Source organism: Lontra canadensis, unplaced genomic scaffold (assembly GCF_010015895.1).
Source record: "Lontra canadensis isolate GAN:19392208 unplaced genomic scaffold, GSC_riverotter_1.0 scaffold55, whole genome shotgun sequence".
NCBI lineage: Eukaryota > Metazoa > Chordata > Mammalia > Carnivora > Mustelidae > Lontra > Lontra canadensis.
In genome coordinates, this window is record NW_022631049.1 from 1,810,238 (window position 1) to 1,835,392 (window position 25,155).

At 33.9% G+C, this 25,155-nt stretch overlaps 1 protein-coding gene across 11 annotated transcripts in view; it reads right to left on the reverse strand.

Annotated features, from left to right (window-relative positions):
• GPHN (gephyrin) overlaps nt 1–25,155 on the reverse strand; it is a 620,897-nt gene that overhangs the window by 161,387 nt on the left and 434,355 nt on the right. For 2 of the 11 annotated variants that reach the window (XM_032875167.1, XM_032875169.1), the window contains one exon: nt 21,282–21,323. The exons of the other annotated variants lie outside the window; for them this stretch is intronic. In XM_032875167.1, coding sequence (XP_032731058.1) covers nt 21,282–21,323 — 42 coding nt within the window. The remainder of the gene's footprint in view (nt 1–21,281; nt 21,324–25,155) is intronic. 11 annotated transcript variants of the gene reach the window in all.

Sequence of the window (25,155 nt, forward strand, 5' to 3'; positions counted from 1 at the left end):
TGATCAAAAGTCAAGTATTGCAACTACTTTCCTCAATCCTTAGTTTGGAAATTGTCTGTGACCTCTTTCAGACCAAAGAAGAATGTTGTAATTTGTCAGAAGAGCCAAAGATTGGTAATAAAAAGAGACATAGTAGGTGTTCAGACTGAAGTTTCCAGCTAAGTAGGACAGAAAAAATGTGTTTTGAAAATAATATATTTCATAAAAATCAATGAAGGTACCTCTGATAAAAGAGAATACTTTTCTGTTTATTGAAGGTTGACTGTAAATTTCTGCATAAAAGTTCTTGTGATACCATATTGTTATTAATTTGTGATAGCTACTATACTTGTTAGTATTTTCCAGACAGTGAATCTATACTTGATTAGAAGTGTTGAAGCATTTCCAAAGTTTATTTTAAAAAAATGTATCACACAGGGAAATTAGTGAAAGCTGAGTAATAAAGAATATCTACGCTGTTAATCCTCAATACCCATGTCCAAATCACATTACGCTTCCTTTGGAACGGAACAATGTTATTAATAATGCCAAGGGGCGTTTTGGTTCAGTGTTAGTGCTTTTGTTACTTTTGCATTCCTGTTTTGTTCCTTTTGATTTCCTATGTATTTCTAGTATAAATTATGGTATTATGGTTTGGTTGGGGTCAGTAGGAGCAGTTTTTGAGATATATTGCTTACTTCTGTCTAGCTTATTTTATGGCTGTTTCAACACAATAAACAGGAAAATAATCACATACTTTGTGTGTGTGTGTACATGTATACAGAACACACATATACAAGTATACTTAGTATATAAGTAGCTTATAGAGGAGTTCAAACAAATATCTTCAAAGTGTGCCACTTAATGCATGTGGACTATTTTGAGCAAAGGCAGTCAAGATCCAGTGGGCTCAAGAGAAATGCCTGCTCCTCCCTTAACTACCTAGAAGAATTTAAATTGGGTGTCTTTCCCAGAATGAGAATTTTTTACCACACATAAATTTTATATAAGTGACCTATCTGTACAAAAGGGCAAACACCTAAGTATTATGAAACATCTGCTCTTTTTCTTATTTCCCTGTGAATTGCCCTCCTTTCTTTTGAAGCCCAAACCCCCTCCCATTTCTTAGCTCAGAATGCCATAAATACCCTAATTTTACCTCTCATGTATATGAGATTCTCTTATGTACAAAATTAAAATTTTCTCCTGTTAATCTGTCTCATGTCAATTTAATTCTTAGACCAGCCAAAAGAACCCTTGAAGGATAAAGGAAAATTTTTCCTTCTCAACAATATATATATACATACAGTATCTGTATGTGTGTATTTTATCTCAACTAGCACATACCAAAAATCACTGAAATCATGCCACTAAACAGTGTTACTTTAAAAATAAATATAAGCAGGAACATATCAGGTTGTCACAGGAACAAAAGGGATCCTGAGAAATATAGCACTATTCAAATACAGGGCTAGTATATGTCATATATAGGCAAAGAATATATTTCTAATTTTCTACCATATAATGTATTATTCTTAAATAATGAAAATTCTATGCAAAGGGAACTTGAACTCTGTCATAATTCCTTAATTATTAAAAACATGTTCAAAGATCTAAAGAAACTACAATAAAACATGAAGATTTGTTAAATCTAGCTGGTCAGTGTATGGGTGTTTGTTATTCATTCTGTATTGTATATTTCATTAAAAAATGAAAACCGTAAAAAAAAAAAAGATAAAAGGGAACTGATTCACCAAAGGACATTTACATGAAGCTGCCAATACCCATAAACCTTTTCACACAGACTTCTCAAATTTGGAATTTGGGATCATTTGGATACTCTTCTGCCCTCTTGTCTAAGAATAAACATAATGCCAATGTCCTCAAGTCATATATTTTTCCTTGTTTTTTTCATTCACTAAGTGTATATTAATTGAGAATGTTGACAGTTTCATCATTAAACAATTTACTTCCTCTAACTTTCTGAGGGTTGCTTCAGGTAGCTTTGCTGTGCCCTGCATTGCTCAGCTGTTAAATGAGGAATACAGTGAAGTCAAATGCTGCAGAAACTAATTCACCAGAGATTACCAACTCTTAAATTTCTTATACATTAGATATTCTTAAAATTTTTTCCATATAGGGAATCCTTTGGTGATAATTATTCTTTCTACATATGCTTTATTCTTTATTCTGTATCCTCTAAGGAAATTCTACTTTCTTCTCTCTTTTCTTCAATTCACTTTCCTTATTATTTCTATCAAGTCTCAACAATTAACATGGGGGACTTCAAGAGTGATTTTTTCCTTCTTTATCTATATTTTTCATGGAATATGTGAAAAATAAGACAAAAGTTACTGAAAATGAAAGAAAAATAAAAACTGCTACTGAAAATGATAGACATTTGATTTAAAAAAGCTTTTAGTATAACATAGACTGACCATTATATTTTTTGTTAAAATCAGTCTCATTCAATTTTTGATGGATTTATTTTGAACCATCAACACATCCTTCCTCAGTCCTTCCCCTGCATACATATCTGTAATAAGATATTTAGGATTAGTTTATAGTCTATAATGAGAGAACAGCTGTAAAGTTAACTGGCTTTACCAATCTATAACCCTGGATTCCTTAGTACTATGTTTTAACTCAATTAAGGTGAAAAAAGGTACGTACACTCTTTTTATAAATAGTCTTTTCACAGAGTCACTGTATAACTTAGAAATTTTATAGGTAGAAATATTATACTTAATTCATTTATCCTAGTTTCATCTAGATTATCTCTCTCATATTCCTGTGAGTTAGGTTGGCTTAGAATTTAGGCACAGTATATGGTTGGGTTGCCATAGTCCAATACTAAAGCAGCTATGCTCATCCCATTTTGTTCCATTATAGCAAACTGAGATAGATATATTTATTTTAACAGCAATTATTAAGGATAATACTCTTTCCTCAATGGGTGAGATGGGTTGGGTTATTATTCATTGAAAAGGAAAAGGAAAATAAGAAACAACTAGAGATAAAGAAGACAGGTAGTTTCTGTTAAAATACACACGCATACACTCACATACACATACACACAAGGAAAGGGAAAAGAAGCACAGAAAAAAGTGAAGTGTAGGAAACTGCAGTAAGAAAGTGGCTAAATGTAAATGAGGTATAAATAACAAAATGTGGACTCATAGATATTCTCTTGACATTTCTTTAACTTTCAAAAAACATGGCAGACCTTAAAAACACCAGTTATCATTCCTGATCTGAAATTATCTTTTAAAGTCAATAGGCCATAGTCAAAATGCATAGTTTATAAAATTCTAAAAGGGGTGTGTGTGTATGTAAGAGAAAAGACAGAATCACATCATGACTAATCTTAAGAGTAGCAGCAAAATTTTCCTTTGAGGATGGGATGTTTAAAAGGAAGCCAAAGTGTTTTCAAACATAATGTAAAGCAATGACAGCATGACTGTATCTACCAGGATAAATGACTTAGTAATACAAAGTCCAAGAAAGTAATTCTAGCTGGGGAATGTTTCAGACCAAAGCCTTTGAAATAGAGTTCAATTATTTCTGAAAGTTAGTTAGTTAACTGCAAGTTAACGGTCAATTAATTGCAAGTGAAAGGGTAACAATATAGATGGATTGAAAGAGTGGTCCTTATATGCCCAAGAACACTTTAGAAATGCTACTGTCACTGACATATAAGTCATATTAAGGAGAAGAGCTACAGAGACCCTTGCTTTATGGTGGCATGTGAGGTTGAATGAATGAGCCAAGATGATTTTGACTAATCCTTTACCTTCTGAACTGTGTTACATGGCTCTAAAACATATGACCTGGGGAGATTACAGATAAACTTGCTATGTATAAAGAGAAATGGGCTAATGGAAGCCATTTAGATGCTTCTGAGCTTCTGTTCATACAACACTTTTTGTTTGTTTAAACTTCATTAACCTACATATCAAAGGTTGGAGTAATTGATAGCTGTCTGGTCTGGTTCAATTACTATATTAATTTTCATTGGGAACATCCTGATATAAATTAAGCAAAACTTAATAATTGATGCCCACAAAAATGATTTAGGAATATAAAAATTAAATGTTCAATTTCAGGACCATTTACTTGTTTCCACCTGTTTGAGATGAAACTATACTGTGAAGGGAAAAAAGAAAAAAAAATTTTCCCATTTGGCACAATAGCATCTAGTTTATCTTCCAGTAACTAAACATGCATATATGAAACAAGATAATGCTTAATGCTACTAATGAAGGATGCTGATCACTTGACCATTAAACCAATGATCCTATTTAAAATACTGAAGGTGACTGATTATAAAGTTTGTTAAAAAAAGTTTAGAATTATCATGGATATGAAGAGGTTAAGTCATGTTTGATATATTTAAGGCTGGATGATTAGGCTGTGAAATTTGAAGGCAAGACAATTAAAATCAGTCTTACTTGGACCCAAAGTACTCAGACACAGCCAAATATTTGAGATTGAAGACTGACTCAGTGTTTCCTAATAACAATCTCTTGCAGATTCCAATGGCATCTTTTTTTCCCCTCTTTCCTACTCTCCCACTCATGTGTATTCTTTGAAGGGATGCCTTTCTCCATAACTGAAAAGTACCTGTGACTAATTTAGCAGCATCTGACAGCGGAAGACCATTTTCTGCCTCAGTTCCCACTTTTATTCCTGAGGAACTCCCTTCTCTGTCAAGCACTGCACAGAAGTTCATCATTAATTACTGCAGCTTCAATACTGAATTCAAAGGGCTAGATGGCTATAAGAACTTTTCTTTTAGTGCAAATATACACGACAGCCTTCTCAAAGAGCCATGCATTAGTTCAGGCCATGCTTCTTAACAAGAACGCTTAGGCATGGCAGCCCAAACAGAATTAGATTTAATTGCTATGTGCTGGGATAATAGCAAATTGCCAAAGAGAAAAAAAAAATAAAAAAAGAAGCAGCAAGCTAATTTTTATGATTCTAGGCAATACTGAGTGCAGAATGGCAATGACAAAATTTCAAAAACAGACCCTTCTTTTCTGATCCTAAGGAAGACTTAGAAAAGGAAAATTGCTAATATAGTTCAAAACTATGACTATAAAAGTCCATATGAATCTAAAACCCTTTGGGGTTTCATGGAATATGAAATCTAAAAATATCTTTAAGGTTTTTCTGAATTCACTCTTGTTCTTAAGTTGCTGCTTATGCACTGAACTATTTAAGGTGGGAAAGTCAGAATAAATTGCCTATTCTTTAAATACTGAAGCAGAAAAGGGAATGAAAAACCAGGGCTTGTTTTCTCTCTCCATCCCTCCCTTTCTTTTTTTTTCCCTTCTCCTTCCTCTCATATTCATTCTTTTTGTTCCCTTAAATTGCAAAACATTTGAATACCAACATACCTACTTTTTCTGCCCTTTCAATTCCAAGGGATATATGCAATATTAGTTTTTCTATGTATAATACACATCCAGCTCTGTTTTATTATAGAAAATATTTTGTATAATAACCTTACTATTTTTCAGAATTCTTCACTTTCTGTAGTAACAAAAGTCACATGAAAATTAAGTCAAGAGCATTTTAAAAGATAGATTCATAAATGATGCAAGCACATGTATTTCAAAAGCTGTATGTGGCTTCAATTTATCACCCAATGCATTGATACTTACTCCTGGATATAAAATACGTCACTGAACCATGAGACTGGGTTCCCAAAATATTCAAGCTGAAGAGAAGTAAATAAGTATGATAAAATGAGCATACCTATCAAATACTAACATTATATATATGTAACTATACAAGTTGAACCTTTAAAACCAATGGCAAGAATGATACCATATATTCTCCATTTTTATTTCCAGCTTAGCATTTTGATGATGATGATAGGGTACATCTTGTGGAAAAGCCCTCAACACTTCTCTATAAGTCTTAATTCTATAATTTTTGTTAAAATTGAGAATAAATTATATGTTTATAAAAAATAAAATTAAAAAAAATTGAGAATAAAATGAAAATTCTGTCTTAGAGAGATGCTGTGAAAAGATAAAAGGATATTTAAAAAACCTCGAATAATAAGCATAGTACACAGGATTATTAAGACTGTAAATATTTTAGATTAATATCATTTAGAAAATGATAGCTACAATTGTAAAATTGGGTAGGAAACATTTATTAGATAAATACAAGTAAGTGGCTAAAAATACATGGGAAAGACTATTAGTATGATTAAAATGGATTTCATGGATTCCACAGGATTCAAAATATGTCTTATATTCAACTGAATGGACTTAAAAAAATACCAAATTACTTTACATAAACTATATCTCCTTTGGTATATGTTATTTATTCTGACCTATACTGCTTACTGGAGTCTTTTCTTTCAGGGTCTCCTATACCACTCAAACGTGTATAACATTTAAACAATAAATAATGTTAATAAAGAGTAATGTCATGCTTTGCTTTTATCTCTCTTTTCCAAAGAAGTCTGTACTTGGTAAATATATTAAGCCTACTACCAACTTAGAATAACTGATATAATCTCTGTATAGATAAAAATGTGGCCTCAAGAAATATCTATTTTTTAAGATTTTATTTATTTGAGAGAGAGAGTATGTTTGAGCACAAGCAGGGGGAGTGGAAGGCAGAGGGAGAAGCAGCCTCCCAGTTGAGCAGGGAATTTGATTGGGACTTGATCCCAGAACCCTGGAATCATGATCTGAGCCAAAGGCAGATGCTTAAATAACTGAGCCACCCAGATGCCCTGCCTAAAGAAATATTATGGTACTTTTAAAGTTATGTAATAAGGCCCCAAGAACTCAAATCTATTCTAGGAAAATCTGCCCTAAGCAAGTTCTTTTTTGGGACTTAACAATAATTTGGTAAATTTTAAAATAACTCCCCCATGACTATTTTGTGAACATAGGACTGAAGAATGATGATTTTCCTATAGGATTTTTTTTAAAGGATTTTATTCACTTATTTGTCAGAGAGAGAGAGGAAGAGTATGAACAGGCAGGGTGCAGGGGCAGAGAGAGAGAGAGAAAAAGAGAAGCAGGCTCCCCACTGAGCAGGGTGCCTGACTCCACCCTGGGACCCTAGGATCATGCATGACCTGAGCTGAAGCAGATGCTTAACCAACTGAGCCACCCAGGTGTCCCCCTATAGACTTTTAATGTTAGCATTGACTAGTTTTAATTTTCAGAGTCAAAGGCACTGCTTCTAATAAAATTTCTGGACACCACAGCCTGAATACATAAATATGATTTAAAAAACAGACAATTCCAATTGGTAAAATCCTTAAATGAGGCCCTATATTTAATTTTTGCTACAGTCTCTGTATACCTAATATGGCAATGTCTACTCCATAGTGTAGATGCTCCATAGATACTTGATGACTAATTAGGACTACTGGCAGTGTTAGCAAAACTGAAAGTATAAACAACCAAGTAAGAATAACGACCATATCAATTTCAATTCTTACCATTACTCAGGACATAAAATCCATTATGGGCTTTAAGCTCAAGCCATGTTTTTTACCTTCATTTGGCACCCTGACTGAATTTTTTTTTTTTTAAGATTTTATTTATTTGAGAGAGGGAGAGCACAAGCAGGGGGGAAAGGCAGAGGGAGGAGAAGCAGACTCCCCACTGAGCAGGGAGCCCAATGAGGGAATTGATCTCAGGACTCTGGGATCACGATCTGAGCCAAAGGCAGACATCGACTGAGCCACCCAGGTGCCCCTCTGACTGAACCTTTAAGTAGAAAGCAAAATGCACACAGCATAATCAAGACCCAATTCCTCTAAAATTGTACCACTAAGTTTGCTACATTCATGATGAATTAGCTTTCTCATGAATAGACCAAGCAATAGGAATCACCTCTTTTAATTCAGTCATATATTTGTTTTACTTTGCTCACCTAGCTCAAAGATCTATATCTTATTTGCCAGATAATAAGGACAAATAAGGCATTTAATAAGTCAGAAATAATAGCATTCACTAGAAAGAGGTAGTAGAAATAATAATACCACACAATAGAAAGCTTATTGAAATTTAACTAGACAGGCATAAACCCCTGATATCAACACCCAAATTATAAATTCATTCAACAAACACTGACTGATGATGCTGTGAAGAAGTCCTTGTACCAAAATGTCAGTTTCCCTCTTCCTTTACCCTCCCCTAGTAAATGGATATTCTAAGAACAATGCTCCATTTGAGCTGTTGGAGGAAAGAAACAGGATAAAAGATTTTGTTGCCATTCAGAATTTGTCAGAATAAAAATGCCTTTTAGTAGGCTGGATTCTATTAGAGGCTAAAGTGCATTTTCCTAAGAAATTATGTTATAAATAGTACACAGATTCCTCTATTAATCCACATATGTCTATTTGACTCTCAATTCAGTTAAACTATAGTGCTATTTCAGTTTAAACACTAGTCTAGAAATCTGGTCACCATTTATAAAGTTATTTTCATGGGAAACTGCTTTGCCCCATCTATAAGTTGGTGGGCGTCTGTAGAGTAACATATAATGGAATTCAAGGACAATAGGATGATGGGGTTCAGGATATGCTACCCCAAAATATGGCATCTTAGCATGCTGAATAATTTAAATTGAGTAATTCTGAGAAAATTGCAGAAGCAAGAGGGTCTCTCTGTCCTTCCCCTGCCCTTCACCGCCAAAACATGTCATAAGAATTGCCCTCTCTGTACCCCGAGGAAAGGAGCATCCTTATCTCCAAGATGGAGGAACACTGAGAAAAATCAAAATGAACAGCTCTTTCAAGTTTCCCCCAGTTTACTACCCTTAGCTAGTACCTTTTGCCCCATCTTAATTCTCGATGATTGTCTTTCCTTCATCAAACTTAGCAAAAAAACACTCTCGTTTAACTATTTCTTTGTGTCTTCATTTCCTTATGAAGGCTCTGTAAAACTTAAACATTATATTAAATTGATATGCTTCTCTCCTATTAATCTGTCTTTGTCAGTTTAATTTTTAGACAACCAGGCTCCTACGAGGATGGAGAAACACTTTTTCCTATCCTAAAATAACAATTACAATAAAAAAGTACTATTCTTATGATTCTGGAGAAAAAGACAAGAAAAAACGGAGAAGACAGTCAACTGGCTGAATGAAAAGAAAGACTATCTCAAAAATAGATGTTCTCATATACCATATTCAATATACTTTGAGAATAGTTAGGAAAAAGAAGCAAGGCAGGAATGGTACAAATGTTGATGTAAACTTAGGTCCAGTTGATAGTGTGCTAATACCTGATTTTTCAGTCAGGTTGTGACTAATAACCATAATGCAAAACTTATTTTACTGCGTGAAATATGTTGCGGATAACATATTTCAGTTCAAACTAAAAAAATTTTACCTTTGGATTTTTGGTATAATAATCAGTATTGATTATAATTCTCATTGCGTACTTATTCACATCTGGCACTGTAGCCATTCAATAGTTAAGGTCCCCTAAAATGGTGGTATCATTCCATTTTACAGGAACATGAAGTGTAGACAAGTTAACCTGCCTAATACTACAAAGCTAGTAAGAGGCAGGAATGGGTTTCAGAGCAAGGGCTGGGATTCAAATGTAGCCCAAACTGAAACTTTTAAGTACTATGCTGAATTGATCTTTAGTAAGTTTGCTTCAAAATATCATGAGAAAACCAGTAAAATATTAGTAACTGCCAAAGCATGAACAACTTTAGAATATGGTGAGAACCTGGTTAAACTTCTTAATTCTTTTGGAAAACCTAGGAGTTTATTTAAAAAAAAAAAACCTCTAAAATAAAAATATCCTTCACATTCTCAGATAAAAAAAATCACATGGTATGCATGAGGCTATTTAGAGATTTTAGTATCAGAGAAAAAGACAGTAAGAATTCCCAAATGAGGGACTCCAGTTGGTTAAGAATTCCCAAATGGCTTAAAAGTACTGAACTACATAAAAGCAAAGACAGAAATACTGTGTCTTTAACAACTCTAGGAGAGAATTAAGCCCTAATGCACTACACATCCACTATATGTAATAAACTAACTTCTCTTCTATGAATCTATAATGGCAGCACCTCCACAGGAGCTTGAGAAAACAGCCACACAAATCACTTCTTGTTCAGTGGTTTGGATCAGGATTCCTGGTTGAGAGAGGAAGTCTTTTTTTTTTTTTTTTTTTTGGTAGTAAAGGGAATAGAATTGAATTTTATTTATTTTTAAAGTTTTTATTTAAATTCCATTAGTTAATATACAGTTTCAGGTATACAATATACTGATCCAAAATATCCATACAACACCTGGTGCTCATCACAAGTGAACTCTTTAATCCCCATCACCTATTTCACCTGTCCTCCCAAGCACCTCCCCTCTGGTGACCATGAGTTTGTTCTCTATAGTTAAAAGCCTATTTCTTGGTTTGCCCATCATCCCCATCCCCTTTGTTCATACCCATACCCTTTGTTCATTTGTTTTGTTTCTTAACTTCCATATATGAGTGAAATCATCTGGTATTTATCTTTTTCTGACTTATTTCACTTAGCATAATACTCTAGCTCTATCCACATCATTGCACACAGCAAGATTTTTATAGCTGACTAATATTCCATTATATATATGTATATGTATATGTATGTATATATATATACATATACACACACACACACACACACACACACACACATATATATATCTCACATCTTCATATCCATTCATCAGTGGATGCACATCTAGGCTGTTTCCATAATTTGGCTACTGTAGATAATGCTGCTATAAACACTGAGGTGCATGTATGCTTTTGAATTAGTATTTTTGTATTCTTTGGGTAAATATCTAGTAGTGCTTTTGAAAGGAGGGAAAAAGGTAATCAGAGAAAACTGACAACCCATTTGCTGAAATCTATGTTGTGCAATTTATTATACCCAAATGCATGTTTGTGTGAACAAGCAAGGAAAATTTACATTATTGGTAGTCAAGAAGATATTTATCTGAATGTTTAAAAATTAGAGCAGTATTGGTAGTAAACCAAACCTGTCTGAAAAATCTATGAGTATGAACCAAAGGAGGATATGACCATGAGTTATTTTGAACTCATTAAACCTATGTAATCTGTTGGAAGCTGTGCAAGCATACATTGGTATTGCCTCCCATATAGAAGAGCCAATTAGGATAAGAAATTAAGAAAAAAAATGGAGACAAATGCTGGTCTGTGGTACATATGGGCACGTGAAGAAAAAGAGGGATGAGCATCAGCCCAGTGAATAGTAAAATTCACTTTGATGTCAATTTCCCTCACCACTGGATAAGAACAATAAAAAACAAAAAAGAGCATTGGAAATTTATATATTGATCCTTCTTTTGACTTGCCTGTCAATACTCCCTTTGTGTCTTGGTAATAGATGAAGAAGCTTTAAACCAAGGGCCTATGTACAACTTACTTATTACTCAGTACCACTAGATTCTGACTTCAGTTTTGTTTAAAGCTAACTCAGGAATACTTCCTATTGGCTAACAATAAACCTCAGCTTTCTATATTTGTGTATCAATTCAGATTCCCATATGAATTCCTAACTGAATTTGAGAGCATGATTTTTTACGGACTTTATTTCCCAGTGTTTTTTAAACAGGATGTCAAGGGGACTGACTGGAGTCACAGGGAATAAAGCTGTCCTGCTCTAGGTAAACTTCAGGTTTCAACAAAAGGGTGTAAAAGTCAATTCTACAGTTTGAGACTCTCTTCTCTCTTATAATCCAAGGTCAATAAGGATTTAGAGTTGTAGAGATTGGAGTAACTGATACTATTGAGCCCACATTCAAGAAAAATTAAGCTGTTTCCCTTGTTACTTATTTATTTAAAAAATGGAATATCAGAGATACTGTAGGAAAAGTCAGGCAGAGTAGAATTAAAATGTTTTAGAAGTACTGACCTATATTACTATATACTTTCCGGAATCAGAAAAATGCATGTACATCTTAGGGACATATGACACATATAATGGGATATTTGAAACTGGGTTCTAACTCATGATCTGGTGAATGTGTTTAATAAATGCTACTGTGTGCTAGATGGGGAAAAGAAAACCCAAAATGAGCTAAGCCAATGTCTCTACCTAACCAAATTTCATAATCTAATTAACAGAGTGAATGCTATTATAAATATACCCATTAGGGGATAATGAAATGTCATTCATTCAATCACTCATTCTACCCACACTTACTGAATACCTACTGTTTGCCTCAAATTGATATAGCCTCTGACTGACAGGTTTCAAAAAAAAATTAAAAAAAGCAACCTCTGGTCTCCAGGAGCTCACAATACAATAGATCAAAACAGTTTAAGTAAACATATAATTACAACACATCATTATAAATGCAGTTATAGAAGTTAGTACAAACTGCTGTGGGGATATGCATGAGATGCTCCCAACTCAGATGGGGGCAGGAGCTGGGTGAAAATTATCAGGAAAGACTTCTTGGAACGGGGATATATGAGCAGAATTTTAAGGGACAATTATAACTTAGGTGAAGAAAAGGGGAAAAAAATCAGAGAAAAAGGCAAGTGTTAATTCACAGATATGAGGGATTGTGGCAACTGGGAAATGGAAAAAAAAAGTGTGGGTGAAGCTAATTTTAACCATAATAGGGGGTGGTAAGAGGAAGAGTCAATGAGGTAACTAAGGGCCAATTCCCAAGGGTTATGGAGAGCCACTGAAAAACTTTAAATGGGGAATGGCGTGATTGGATTAACATTTTAACAAGTTAATTCTGGTAAGGAATGAAAAGATAGATTAGAGATAGTCATGGAATAAATGATGAGGGTAGAGAAACTAGTTTGGAGATTAATCTTGTAATCCAGATGAGAAGTCTAATTAAATCATTGAAAGTAGTTCTAGAGTGAAGGGCGTAGATTCCAGAGCTACAAAAAGGCTGAATCTATAGGATTTAGGTTATGACTGGTCATAAGGGATATAAGATAACACTCAGATTTCTAGTCTGAGTCATTGCATAGTGTTATATATTGAAACAGAGCATGAAGGAACAAATTTGGGGGCTGAGTTATGTTCAAGGTGCTTATAACTTTGGAGAGAGATGTGAGCTGTAGCTGGTTGATGCCAAGGTAGATACTAAATAGTGACAGTGATATGTGACAGTAATATACATGAAGTTCCTAGAGTTATCCTTGATAATTCTATATAAATCTCTCTATATATCTATATAAATATAAGTAGTAATGATGATGAATGGTGATGATCATAATTATAACAATGGTTGATTTTATGAAGTTTTTTTTGGTGATAAAATATGCTTTCTAATACAGTAGCCATTAGCCACATTGACTACTGAGAATTTGAAGTGTGGCTGCTGCAAATAAGGAACTAAATTTTAAATTAATTTAAATTATTTTAAATTTAAAGCCACCTGTGGCTACCAGCTATTGTGCTGGACAATGCAGATATATAGTGAGAAATGAAATGAGAATCTGAGAGTGAATCAAATTGATTATCAACATGTAAGGAATGGTAGTAAAGTAGTCAAATAGGCAGAAGGAAAAGCAGTATAGAGTAATACTGTCTATAAGCACAGTTGAAATTCCCTTCAAAATGATTAGGAGTAAGTAGGAGTTTTCTGGAGGAAGGTAGAGTGGAGCTATGAAGTATAGGAGGGCATTTCAGAATGACAAAATAGCACAAATAATGGCCAAGAAGAAAGAAGAAATAGAGTATAACAAGAAGGGCCCCCTTGACTGGTTGGTAGGTACATTATGGAGAAAAATTGCCAATTGTCTTATATGACAGGGACTGAGGGGGTTCCTGGAGTACAGAACTTCTAATTTTAAACCAGAGGTGGTACTCTCAGTGCTAAAATCAGTAAAAGTCCTGGGCAAACAGGGAGGAGTTGGTTAGTGGAAAATAATGTTAGATAATTAGCAGCTGTATAAAGTATAAAGGATGTTGGGAGAGAGGCAGAAAGACATTTACTCTTGATTCAACAGCTCAGAGGGAGGCTATTATAGCTTTTTTGATTAGATAACTGATGGGAATTAAAGTAGTGCTTGGGAAGATTAGTTTGACTCAAGAAGAAAGAAGGACTAACAAAGAGAATCCAATTGTTTAGCTACTGTAATAATCCAAGACTGAGGTGATTAGAGTTTAAGGAATCAAGAAGAGCAATAAATTAATGCTTACCAGGTCCCAGGGACTCTACTAGATTTTCATAATTACAATTCTCCCTGAAACTCAGATGTAGAAATGTTACAAATTTTAGAAAAGCTGACTAATGATTTAAGTATTCACTCACCATTTCCTAAATATTTTTTGAGTGCCTATTATTGGACTTGCTAAGTTCACTGTTTTATGAAAGCTGAGATTTGAAAGTAGACCTGGCTACCAAGTTCTTTATATGTATTAGAAGAATTAAAAGGAGAGCTGATTCTCCTTTTCTATTCTTTCTCGAAGATATGCATAGCCTCCATCTTGGTCTTAAGATACTTAAAAAACTTACTAACCCTGTTATTCATGCATTATTTCCTCATCTTAAACTTTAAAATTCTCATGCCTTATTTTCATTGATGAACTCTTTTATATTTCAAATGATCAGTGTTAGATGAGGCAGTATATGAGGATAAGTAGAAATTCACTAGTGTCAACTACAATAGTTGTAAAAAATCTTTATAGCATGGAAATTTAAAAATGTATGCTCAAGTAGACAGAAGTACCTATCATCTTTTTAAAAAAAAGTCAATCAATTCTTTTATTTTCTAAGAAGGTTTTGATTAGATAGACTTATCAAATATTTCCATCAAATATGCTTTCCCATTACCTTTATGGCTGGTCACTTACTTGGATGCCAGAGGAAAGTATGTACTTAATTTTCTTATTTATTTATTTGTTTGTTTGTTTATTTATTTATTTATAGATGGGGAGAGCTTGGGGGAGGGGCAGAGGAAGAGGGATAGAGAGAATCTTTTTTTTTTTTTAATTTTATTTTTTATAAACATATATATATATTTTTTTCCCCAGGGGGGATAGAGAGAATCTTAAGCAGGCTCCACGCCCAGTGCCGAACCTGACATGGGGCTTGATCTCACAACACTGAGATTATGACCTGAGCCAAAGTCGAGTCAGATGTTCAACCAATTGAACCACCCAGGCACACCCTGCCCTCCCAATTTTCTAATTTGGATCCAAACAATTTATATACTCTAGTTAATTTTTAAAAAATTCTTAAACCATCTTTCTTTTTAATTTTATTTTTTCAGTGTTCCAAGATTCATTGTTTATGCACCACACCCAGTGATCCATGCAATATGTGCCCTCCTTAATACCCACTACCAGGTTCACCTAACCCCACCCCACCCACCCCCTCACTCCAAACCCCTCAGTTTGTTTCTCAGAGTCCACAGTCTCTCATGATTCATCTCCCCCTCCAACTTCCCCCAATTTTTTCCTTTCCTTCTCCTAATGTTCTCCATGTTATTCCTTATGCTCCACAAGTAAGTGAAACCATATGATAATTGACTCTCTCTGCTTGACTTATTTCACTTAGCATAATCTTCTCCAGTCCCATCCATGTTGACACAAAAGTTGGGTATTCATCCTTTCTGATGGAAGCATAATATTCCATTGTATATATGGACCATATCTTTATCAATTTGTCTATTGAAGGGCATCTTGGCTCTTTCCACAGTCTGGCGATTGTGGCCATTGCTGCTCTGAACACTGGGGGTAGAGATGGCCCTTCTTTTCACTACATCTGTATCTTTGGGGTAAATACCCAGTAGTCAATTGAAGGATCATAGGGTAGCTCTGTTTTCAATTTCTTAAGGTATCTCCACATTGTTTTCCAAAGTGGCTGCACCAACTTGCATTCCCACCAACAGTGTAAGGGGGTTCCCCTTTTTCCACATCCTCTCCAACACTTGTTGTTTACTGTCTTGTTATATTTGGCCATTCTAACCAGTGTAAGGTGGTATCTCAAAGTGTTTTTTATTTGAATTTCACTGATGGCTAATGATGAACATTTTTTCATGTGTCTGTTAGCCATTTGTATGTCTTCTTTGGAGAAGTGTTTGTTCATGTCTTCTGTCCATTTTTTGTCATGATTATCTGTTTTTTGAGCATTGAGTTTGAGGAGTTCTTTATAGATCTTGGATATCAGCCCTTTGTCTGTAGTGTCATTTGTGAATATCTTCTCCCATTCTGTGGGTTACCTCTTTGTTTTGTTGACTATATCCTTTGCTGTGCAGAAGCATTTTATCTTCATGAAGTCCCAATTTTGCTTTTGTTTCCTTTGCCTTTGGAGACATGTCTTGAAAGAGGTTGCTACCTATGTTCTTATCTAAGATTTTGATAGATTCCTGTCTCACATTGAGGTCTTTTATCCATTTTGCATTTATCTTTGTATATGGTGTAAGAGAATGGTCAAGTTTCATTCTTCTATACATAGCTGTCCAATTTTCCCAGCACGATTTATTGAAGAGACTGTCTTTTTTCCATTGTATATTTTTTTTTTGCTTGTCGAGGATTATTTGATCATAGAGTTGTGGGTCCATATCTTGGCTCTCTACTCTGTTCCACTGGTCTGTGTGTCTGTTTTTTTGCCAGTATCATGTGTCTTGGTGATCCGATTCCACCAGTTGCACCTTAAAATCTTTTGCTCTTTTTGAATGCTTTTAACCAGACACCAAGTTAATGCTGGTCCCCAACCACAGGGCACTTCCATATTGGGGTATTACTTTCTAATGGGTTGCTTCTGGTGGCTCCCTCCCCCTTCTGTTTATCCTCTGATATCACTCTGCTTACCTTTCCACTGATGTCTTCTGTCCCTGGAGAGATCCAGAAGTATATAATCCTATATTTCAGGCTGATTTCCTGGGTGTTCAGAGTGTTGTGGTAGATATTTAGCTTACTTAAGGGGACCAGTTGAAACAGGGTCTCCTACTTCTCTGCCATCTTGCCCCTCTCTCCACTCTGATTACTTTTTAAAAATTCAAAAATGAGGTAGGAGTTATGAAACTTTGGTGAAGAGAAGTTATAGTGTATTAAAAGATTTAATTTCTAACAGATTTCTTCACATTATCTCCAAATTCCCGAGTATTATATACAAACAGAATGAAAATAGTAAACATAAGAGTGACAGGAAAGAGTGGAACACCACAGAAAACTATACTGAAATAAATAATAAATTGATTATTAATAGTTTTTCTAAGTGAGATTTTATGAAGTAAAAATCTGAGGTGATCATTTCACAGTGTAGAATCTTTATTTTATTTTATTAGTTTCTTCCAATGGAGAAGTTTATAGTCCTGTTGATGGTTCAAAAATGCCCCCCCCCCTTTTTAAGGAGGAAATGTTGCAGTATTTAAAATCCAGTTTTCTTCCTTCCCTTCAGGCTTTCCCTCCACCCTTGACTATGTAGATATGCTATCTGCAATTCAACTAAGTTTACATTTGCAGAAGGCCCAAACTTTCAGGCAGCCACGGTTTGTTTAGATCAGAATTAGTGTTTTAAAAGTGTGCTGGCTTCAAAGGGCAACTGTTTTGCATGCTACAACTTAAAAATGCCAGTGTCTCTTTAGGTAGCTAAAAGTTTTAAAGCATTAAAATAAAAATAAAATTGTGGCACCTGGGTGGCTCAGTCAGTTAAGCATCTGCCTTTGGCTCAGGTCATGATCCCAGGGTCCTGGGATAAAGTCCTTCAACAGGATGTCCACTCAGTAGGGAGCCTGGTTCTCCCTCTTCCTCTGCCCCTTCCCCCTGCTTGTTCTCCCTCTCTCAAAATAAATAAATAAATAAATAAATAAATAAATAAAACCTTAAAAAAATTTAAATCAAATCTTGGTGTCTGTCCACACAATAGTAAAAATCAATTTATCTTCAAAATTTTGAATTATCTAAATCAGCCTTGCTACTGAGAAATCTAAGACATTAAAGATAAGGTTTTAAAGTCTTCAATGTTTTTTTTATTGTGACACATCATAAAAGATTTATATCTAGTGTATATTTAGCTTTTCAAATAAGTCAGAGAGTACTATCTCTACAAGGGGATCATACTAATTCTGGCTTTTGTCTAAACTAAGTGAATTCTGAAGCAATTTTTTCAAAGGATCTTAAAAAATGAACACTGGTGGAACAATGCTGGAGTAAAACTGAGATTAGTTGGGAATGTGAAAGGTGATTTCTTTTTTTTTATTTGAGGGGATGAACAATCATGTGGAACCTGTGACATTGACCTCATTACATTCATGGTATTCTATGCATTCTAAATGTGAAGCCAGTTCCAACGGTCAAGAAACAGCCAGCAGATTGTAAGTACATTTAAAGAAGAAATAGTAGGTATTCAATATATACTTATTGAATGACCAAATATAAGAAAAATAAGAATAATACATTACAAGAGGAAGGTCTTTGTAGTATTTCCTGCATTAAAGCTTTGTATCTTATAAGTACATCTAAATCCTCTCATAAGATAAGACTAAAAACTATATCATCAGCCTGAACCAGGTAAATATATACTGTGAAAATACAAGGCTATTATTGCATGCCATGCAGAGCTGATGACTTTTAATAACTCCTGAACAGCAGAAAGCATGGTATTTAAGAAAAAAAAAAAACAATTTTCTGACACTCATTTGGAAACTTTATGACTTAAGGCAAGATATCTAACCTCTTTGAGATAGTTTCCTGGTTTATAAAATCAGGATGACCCTAATATCTTCTCTAAACAGCTTGTGTGAAGACTAATTGAAATTAAGATCAATGAGATGTCAAACACAGAGCTTGTCATATAGTAAAAGAATTGTAATTTTTACAAAGGGGCAATCAACTACATGGAGTAATATTTGCTGAGTAGTATCAGTCAGGTAAGTCAGGTGACATTGACCTCATTACATTCATGGTATTCTATGCATTCTAAATGTGAAGCCAGTTCCAACGGTCAAGACACAGCCAGCAGATTATAATTACATTTAAAGAAGAAATAGTAGGTATTCAATATATACTTATTGAATGACCAAATATAAGAAAAATAAGAATAATAAATAATAAGAGGAAGGTCTTTGTAGTATTTCCTGCATTAAAGCTTTGTATCTTATTCTTGTTCTTGAATAACTCATGGATAGACTCATTTTTGGACATGGCTTATTTTTCGGTCTTATGAATGACACAGAAGATAGTGACAGGAAATTGATAAAGCCAGTGTGCTACATTGGGTACCGAAGAATTATTCCTTTAGTACTAAGGTCAGTGAAGATGGTATAAATGTTAGGGAAGAAGAGATTGAGTCATGGAATGTTTGGCTACCTCCACTGATGCTATAAAATAAAAAATACAGTTAACCAACAATCCCATCAAGAGGCTTCCATATGAAAAATTGAAATATCAGGACATTTATTGAAATTCTAATTATTAAGACTCATAGTCTAAAATTTTACAAAACAATTGTTCACCAATTTAAGATGAAGTAGAAAAAATTATGGAAGGTTATTCTGCCTGAAGTGTTATCATGAATATTAGATTCCCTAAGCCATTCTTCATGGTCTTATTGGTCTTTATGGCATCATAAATTAAACATAAATACCACTTATGAAGTCCACAGAGATGTGTCATTGGGAATATAAAAACCCTACCACAAATGACAAAAAGAGAAACACATTTTATGACAAATAAGTAAAGCCAAAGTGTCACAATGAAAGTAACAAATCCAGATAAAGCCAGAGTTCATTAAAGAGCAGAGTTCTATGGAGCAAATGCTACAGCATTCACAATCCCATCCCCCCAGAAGCCAGTTCCACATTCCAACCTGAGAACCCTCCTGCATACATGCTGTCACAGAGAAAGTAATACCCTGATGGATGCTGCAGACTGTGATTGAAGATGATGCCAATGGTAGACTTCTCATACACTCTCATGGAAAATGGAGAATTGCCTGGATGAAGTGTCAGAAAGAAATGGGTTATATATTTTTTACACTGGGAATCATAATTCCGGTGAATTAAGAAAAGACCTATGGAAAATGTGGTGATGAGATGATATTAACCTTGTCTCTCAAAAGTCTGCTGATATCACAAGTCATTTATTTGCTTTTCATTACTTTCTTTTCCCTACAGATATGTATTTCAAGAAGAAATTAATTCTCTACAAAATCAAGTTTAAGAGAAAAAAAACCTAAAACAGCTGTAACTTGCAAAGGAAAAAATTAAAGAAGATGGCTGTAAAACTCTTTATTCAATACATTCAACCTTGTGAAGCCAGTGGTTTGATCAAGCTATTCCTTCTAAAGTCAAACGATGTTATCCTGTCTGTGGTTCTGCATACACTAGCTGGTACTTTAGATAGTGCCATGACATTTTTGAGATATTTCTGCAATCAGAATGAAGCTAACGATACTAAATATGTGTAGAAATATGTTTTGTCTGGAAAAAATTAGAATCTTAAAATTCACAGGATATTACTTTTATTTATAGCCATATTTTGAGGCATAAATACTCTTTTCTCTTAGTTACTCAACAGTGCCCCCCTGCTTTGGAAAGTAGATTTAAAGTATATTCAAAATCTGTTAATATTTCAATGAATCTGTTTCACAAAAACAGAAACAGATATGCTATGGTTTTACACAGTAAGAATAAGAAATTAGGCCCTTAAAAAGGCAAAAAACATAGTCAAATGTCATATAAAATAGTTTGTCAAAAGAACATGAATCTCAGGAGTGATTATAAAATTAATCTTCCAGACTACAAGAACCTTATACAAATATGAGTATCACTTAAGAAACTATTTTCCCAAGTGACCTAATCAGTTTTCTAAAAATCAGTCTTCCCTTTTACATAAAAACAGGGGAATAATATTAACTTTCCATTTAATAGCCAATTTGGGATGCTGTATCTATGGTTAATGGGACAAGATTATCACTAATTCATTGTACATTTTCAGCTACCAGAGAGACCTATACAGGCCTATAAACCAGAATCTTTGTCTTCAGCCAATATTTAATGACAAATTACCTGGCTCAAAGGAATTTTTATGGAATTAAAGTGGTGGTAACAATCAAGTGGCTATTCAGACTTCAACCATTTCAACATGATACAGTGACTGCCCTCTCCCTCCAAAGTTACTCAGAAAACAGTACAGTATAAAAACATAAAAAACTCCTTCCAAAACTGCTAACTTTCCCCCTTTGGTACCCTTATCCCTTTCAGCCAAGTGCAAAGTGCAAGGCAAAATAAATTAAGGCAAAAGGAAAATAAAATAAGAAAAACGGTGAGGGCGAGCATGTTGTTGACCATGTAAGATAACACGTGCAAAGTATACCTCAGATACACTATAGGTAGATGAGCACGAGGGAAGCCGAGCCTGGTTTTGCAGTGGGGAAAAGAAAACACTGTTAAAGAGGAAATGAGACATAGTAAGGGTCTCAGAAGATTAGATGGCTCCATCACCAACACATTTGCCAGATAACAAGACAGCCTTATAAGCAGACACCTGAGTTTGAAATCTCAAGGTTCAAGGTATTGGAGGAGAACCTTGTGATTAAAAAAAAAAAAAAATACCTAGCTTAAAAAAAAAGAAAACATCCATGACAGAGATGACTCCCTCTGATCAGATCTGGTATGAATACCAGGAGATGCTCATTAAGGTTAATCAGAAAGTAGAACACTAATCATTTTTCTCCTGTAGTACTACACTGATCTTCATTGGTTTAGGAACACTAGAAAACTACATGTGAGGTTATTTATAAGATGAGAGCTCTACTATACATCTCCATCTTGCTTTTTAAAGAGGGCACCAAAACCAGCTCAGTGTTCTGATTCTGATGTCCTGTTCCTATTCCTCCATTCACAGTGCTACTGAATCTTCATATATTGTGTGTGTGTGTGTATACACATACATATACATACTCATATATGCACATGTATGTATATATGATACATTAATGTATATATCAATAAAAACACCATAAAAGGCAAAATTGAAACACAAAACTCTTGTCCAAATCTATCTTTTATCAGAATGCTTTACTGATTTTTTAAAAAATAGCTGTTTTATACTCAAAAACATGTTTAATCTTCATGCTTTGAATTGATAATTTTCTGTCCTATTATTACTTTATAGACTGTCACACTGCCATGTTCAATTCTCTGGCCTCTTCTTTCATTAGGTTGTTAATAATACCAGGTGAGTTAAGTTTTTAAGTATGCATTCTCTAGTTACAAATTCTTTATATAGTTACAAAATGCAAAGGTAGGGTGGGGGAAATGAAGATATAGAAGATGGCATAGTGGAGGAATCAGAAATGCCCTTATTATCTGATTTGTTCAGTTGTATTTCTACCACTGAGCACAGCAAATTGTTATAGGTGCTCAGTAAGTGTTTAATGAATAAATGAATATACAAACTATTTTTCTTCTATGTTTAAAAAACTGAACTGTGTGAAATAATGTTGAGAAGGCTTTATATTTACTATCACAAAGATCTGTGATAAAATGTTATCACTGATATTTAATAGGTTACTTTGAGGTATTTCCTAAAATTTGGTAAATTCTATACATATAAGAAATTAAAATTTTTTCCAACTATATACACATCTAATTTTCTTCAGCAAGGTGTTAGTTCTAAGAAAACTTTGCTATGCACATTTGTTCTGTCTCTGTATATCCATAAAACTGAAAAACTTTATCTTTCAAAACAGTTTGAGTCTTATCTTTTTTCCCTCATCACTTCTCCATTTTCTGTTATTAGGGAAATTTACTTGCCAAGGAGATCTTTTATTAGTACCTTATTTTTGTATTAAAGTCAATTCTGAGAATGGCAATTTTTCAATAAGCATTAAACATCTCACAGTGTGTGTCATTCCACTTCTGTGATGTCTTAGCTACTAAAGGAGATTTTATAAGTATTAGATGAGTTTTTTTTTTGTTCTAAAAACAGATTTTTGTTATTCAGTAGAAGTGAAATCTCAGAATTGTATTAACATGCAAGTTAAGCAAATTCTAACAAAGTGAAAGGTAGCAAAATTAGCCTGTTTTCCAAACAGATAATACTAAAGTTGATTTACTGTCATCTTCATCATTACTGTAGTCTGGTCATATTTATAATACATCATCTACCAAGATACTCAGGATGATACATAATTATTGTAAGTTAAAGAGTAAACAAATGCATATTATTAATATGGGCAAGTGCCAAAACATCACACAAGGAAGACTTATTAGGAAGCTCAAATAATCTACAAAAGACTCTAAAATTTGCCCAAGAAAGTAGAGTATATAGACAAACTGATGTTTACTCATTTAAAAGCTACTGAGTGCTTATTTGCTGTTCTTCCTTACTTTAGTCAGGGTTGGCTGATTCAATGCAGATGCCTTCTAGATATTCAAGTGCTGTTAAGATAAGACATATTGGTTGATCCTGTCAGGGTGTCTTTGCCAACTGTACAAAATTTCCTGTAGACGGAATGATTTCTTGGTGCAGTTATGTATGAGAAATCAAAAGGTGGTCTTATCTTTAATAAGATATATTGAAGCAATAAACAGAAAAATGTGGTGTGCAGCAAAAGTACTCTTAAAATACATTTTTTAAGAGTTTGAGAGAACAAGATTGGAACTTATCTTTTTACCCTAAATCTCTGTAGGGGTGCTCCTCAACAAAGAGTAATTTATAATCTATACTTTATCTATATGACAGTTCTATATTTGAAGGGTTTAATGTTAATCCCATGGTGGGTTTACTTTGTGTGTGTGTGTGTGTGTGTATATGATAAAACAATGGCAAACAGATGACCAAAAATGTAAAGATAGAAGATTTCAGGGTATTAACTCTTTTAGACATAAGCTTCCAGGCAGAATAATCTGAAACCATCCCCCCAAAATCAGCAGCTTTCTTCTCCTCAAGCTCTAAAATGAAGATAATTTTACAGAGTCTCTATTGTAATCACTTCTCTGTTACTGTCATTTTGATACACTAGCTTGTTACAACAGGTCTCAGCAAACTTTTTCTGTAAATAGTCAGATAGTAAACATTTCTGACTTTGCGTGCCATATGGTCTTTACTGTAACTGCTCATCTTTACTTTTGTAGCACAAAAGCAACCACAGATTATATGCAAATGAATGAATGTGGCTGTGTTTCAATAAAACTTTATTTTTGGACACTGAAATTTGAATTTCATGTGCTTTTTACGTGCTGTAAAATGACATTCTTTTGGTCACCCCCATCATTTAAAAATGCAAAAATCATTCCTAGCTTGTGGCCCACAAAAGAGAAACAGGATTTGGCCCAGGAGATTTAGTTTGCTGAACCCGGAGTTATAGCATTAATTTGATGAATATAAAAAAGCAAAAAAAAGCCCCAAAACACTTCATCAGAAATATAAGAACAGTTGTTCAGAACTAAGACTGCAATGAAAATGCTGATCTTAAAAAAAATCTATAAAATCACAACTATCTAATCCATTATTTTTATTGATCCCATTTCATATTAGTCTTATTTCAGCATTGAGAAAATTGTTAAACATTTAAAAATCATTCTTTAAAACACATTACTTTCTGACTTGACTCAGATATTTTTCTTAAACTTATTAAAAACATATTTTAAGTGATAACTCTTCCCTTAACTTTTTCTACTTCAAATAACACATCCTTTTATTTTATGTTATCATAGCAAGTACTTATAACTATCACATTCCTTTTACTTCACTGCCTAATTCCTAGTTTGCTTATGTGTCAATAGTCTGTTTTCATAAGTCATCTTCCCTTTTATTCTTTGTCAAAGCCTTTATAAAATTAACATATTTGGTTACCCAAAACCTATTTGTATATGTTTGTAGCTGAATAGAAATTTACTATCATACTCCATAGACTCAATGAAAACATAAAATTTGCGGCTTTGTGGCATTTTTACTCCTCTCCTTTCTTTTCTTTCTACTTGTCTTTATTTCATGAGCATTTATGTTCTTTTTCTCTGAATATTTCAACACTCAAACTTTCCAGGGCCCCATCACTCTTTAACTAGCTTCAACTTTGTAAACTTACCTTGATTTACATTATCTAAATAAGGTATTAGTTTGTATTACGCTTTTCAATTCAAATGTTTACACGTTTTTCAATCTCAAGCCTAACTCTTAATATTCTTCTGACTAGGTTCATGTATTTAATTATTTTTTCTTTTTTTCAATTTAAATTCAATTG